Genomic DNA, 2,677 nt, shown 5'->3' with positions numbered 1-2,677 from the left:
TTTCACTTTCTGAAGCTTATGGAAAGATGGGTACCTCCTGTGCCAACAGGTCCCGGAGACAGGATGCAGAATGGCTAGGATACTGCTCACTTGGAGCAGAGGTGCTCCAGAAAAGTGGTGAATGTGGATGTGGTGGGAGACGCCCAGCTGAGAGTCAGGTAGCAGCTGTGCTAAGTCCCCCAGGGGAGCTGCTTGGAGGTGATTCCTTCATCAGCAGGGCTGTTGGGATCATCACCTGGCCACACCAAGTCTTTTGACAATAGGATGAATGCTCAGTGAAAAATTACACAATGAGCTCAATCAACTTGCCACTGGTGGTCATATAAAGAAATGACTTTTCTCTTTCACTGTTCCTTGTCTCCACACTGGAGGATGTGTAACCTGCTGGGAATAGGGAAGTGGGGTCAAGTAGACTATAGACCATGCCCCTCCTTCAAGCCTGCAGAGCAGTGGATCTCAACTCTATCATACTCGATGCCCTTCCACCTAGGTTTGTTTATTTTTTGTTTGTGTGTGGTAAAATACACATAACATAAAATGTACCATCTCAACCATTTGTAAGTGCACAGTTCAGTAATGTTAAGTACATTCACATTGTTGTGAAACCAATCTCCAGGATTCTTTTCATCTGACAAAACTGAAACTCCGTACCCATTAAACAATTACTCCTCATTCCTCCTCCCCCAGGCTCCGGGCAACCATCATTCTACTTTCTGTCTCTATGAATTTGACTATTCTAGGTACCTATATAAGTGGAATCATACAGTATTTGTCTTTTTGTGACTGGCTTATTTCACTTACTTAATATCCTCAAGTTTCATCCATATTGAATCATATGTCAGAATTTCCTTCCTTTTTAGGGTTGAATAATATTTCACCATATGTGTGTGTGTGTGTGTGTGTGTGTGTGTGTGTGTGTGTGATATTATATATATCACATTTTGCTTATTCATTCATCTCTCAATGGACACTTGGGTTGCATCCACCTTTTGGCTATTGTGAGTAATGCTGCTATGAATATAGGTATACACATATCCCTTTGAGACCCTTTCAATTCTTTTGGGTACATGCCCAGATGTGGAATTGCTGGATCATACAGTAATTCATTTTTAAATATTTTGAAGAATGCTCACTCCATTTTTAAAGAGATATTTTATAATGTGATGATTTAATATATGTATACATTGTGGATGATTATCACAATCAAGTTAATGAACACATCCATTACCTCACATAGTTACCATTTTTGGGTGTGTGTGTAGTGAGAACACTTATGATTCATTCTCTTTGCAAATTTCAACTATACAATACAGTTTATTAACCATAATCACCATGCTGTACATCAGAGCCATCTGATGTACAGAGTACATCAGAGTACATCTGATGCTGTACATCAGAATTTATTCATCTTATAACTGAAAGTTTTTATCCTTTGACCAACATCTCCTCATTTCTTCCACCCCAGCCTCTGTCAATCACCATTCTAATCTGGTTCTATGAGTTCAACTTTTTTAGATTCACATCATATTGTATGCCTTAAAGAAAATCATGTTGTACAACCTAAACATATATAATTTTTATTTGTCAATCATATCTCAATAAAGCTGTAAAATTTTTAAATAAAATGAAAAAATTAAGAAAAGAAGGAGATTCAGCTGGCCAGTCAGGGTGACAGGCTTTCCGTCCTAGAACCATGGCCCAGTTTGTCCATAACCTCGCGGAGAAGGCCCCAGTGCTGTTCAACGCTGCTGTGACTTACTCAAAGCCTCGATTGGCCACATTTTGGCACTACACCAAGGATAAGCTGGTTCCTCCAATCTCTGCTGAGATCCCTACAGCTATTCAGAGCTTGAAAAAAATTATCAATAGTGCTCAAACTGGTAGCTTCAAACAGCTCACAGTTAAGGAAGCTCTACTGAATGGTTTGGTGGCCACTGAGGTGTGGATGTGGTTTTATGTTGGCGAGATCGTAGGCAAGCGTGGCATCATTGGCTATGGTGTTTGAAGACCAATCTTTGCTTTATTATTTGGGTATTCTTGGACCATGTGTGAGCAGACTGCTATTTGAATAAAATAAGGCAATGTGTCAAAAAAAAAGAAAAGAAAAGGAGAAATATTTTATATCATCCTCTGTGCTCTACTGAGATGAAATTCAAGGGTAATATAATCCAACTTCACAGTAAGTTTTAAAAATCTACATAATATCCTGTGATCTAAAGGAGAAATAAGAGGAAAGTAATTTATAATATAAAATATATTTCAAGTAAATGTTTCAGCACAATCACACTACAAAGAGTCAGATGTTTACTTCTACTTATAATAAATGAAATTGGATTTAAAAGAAGTAAGAAATTTTAAATGCATATTACTAAGTGAAAGGAGCCTATCTGAAAAGGCTACATTCAATATGTTTTAGCATTCTAATTCCAACTATATAATGTTCTGGAAAAGGCAAAACCATGGAGACCGTAAAAAGATGAGTGATGGCCAGAGGTTAGAGGGGAGGGAGGGATGAATAGGTGGAAAGAAGGATATTTAGGGCAGTAAAACTATTCTGTACAATACTGTAATGGTGGATACATGTCCTTATACATTTGTCAAAACCCACAGAACAATGTACATCACCATGAATCCTAATATAAACTAAGGATTTAGGGACTTCCCTGGTGGTCCAGTG

At 38.1% G+C, this 2,677-nt stretch overlaps 1 protein-coding gene across 1 annotated transcript; it reads left to right on the top strand.

The window, feature by feature from the left end:
* Positions 1–1,693: 1,693 nt before the first annotated feature.
* LOC309839887 (ATP synthase subunit g, mitochondrial-like) lies at positions 1,694–2,005 on the top strand (the record flags this gene model as incomplete). Its single annotated transcript, XM_082681863.1, has 1 exon — positions 1,694–2,005. The coding sequence occupies one exon, from the start codon at positions 1,694–1,696 to the stop codon at positions 2,003–2,005; it is 312 nt and encodes a 103-aa protein (XP_082537989.1).
* Positions 2,006–2,677: the final 672 nt, after the last annotated feature.

The sequence above is a fragment of the Grampus griseus genome (assembly GCF_964374135.1).
Source record: "Grampus griseus genome assembly, chromosome: X".
NCBI lineage: Eukaryota > Metazoa > Chordata > Mammalia > Artiodactyla > Delphinidae > Grampus > Grampus griseus.
The sequence above is the reverse complement of the archived record's forward strand: the minus strand, read 5'-3'. Positions and strand labels throughout refer to the sequence as shown.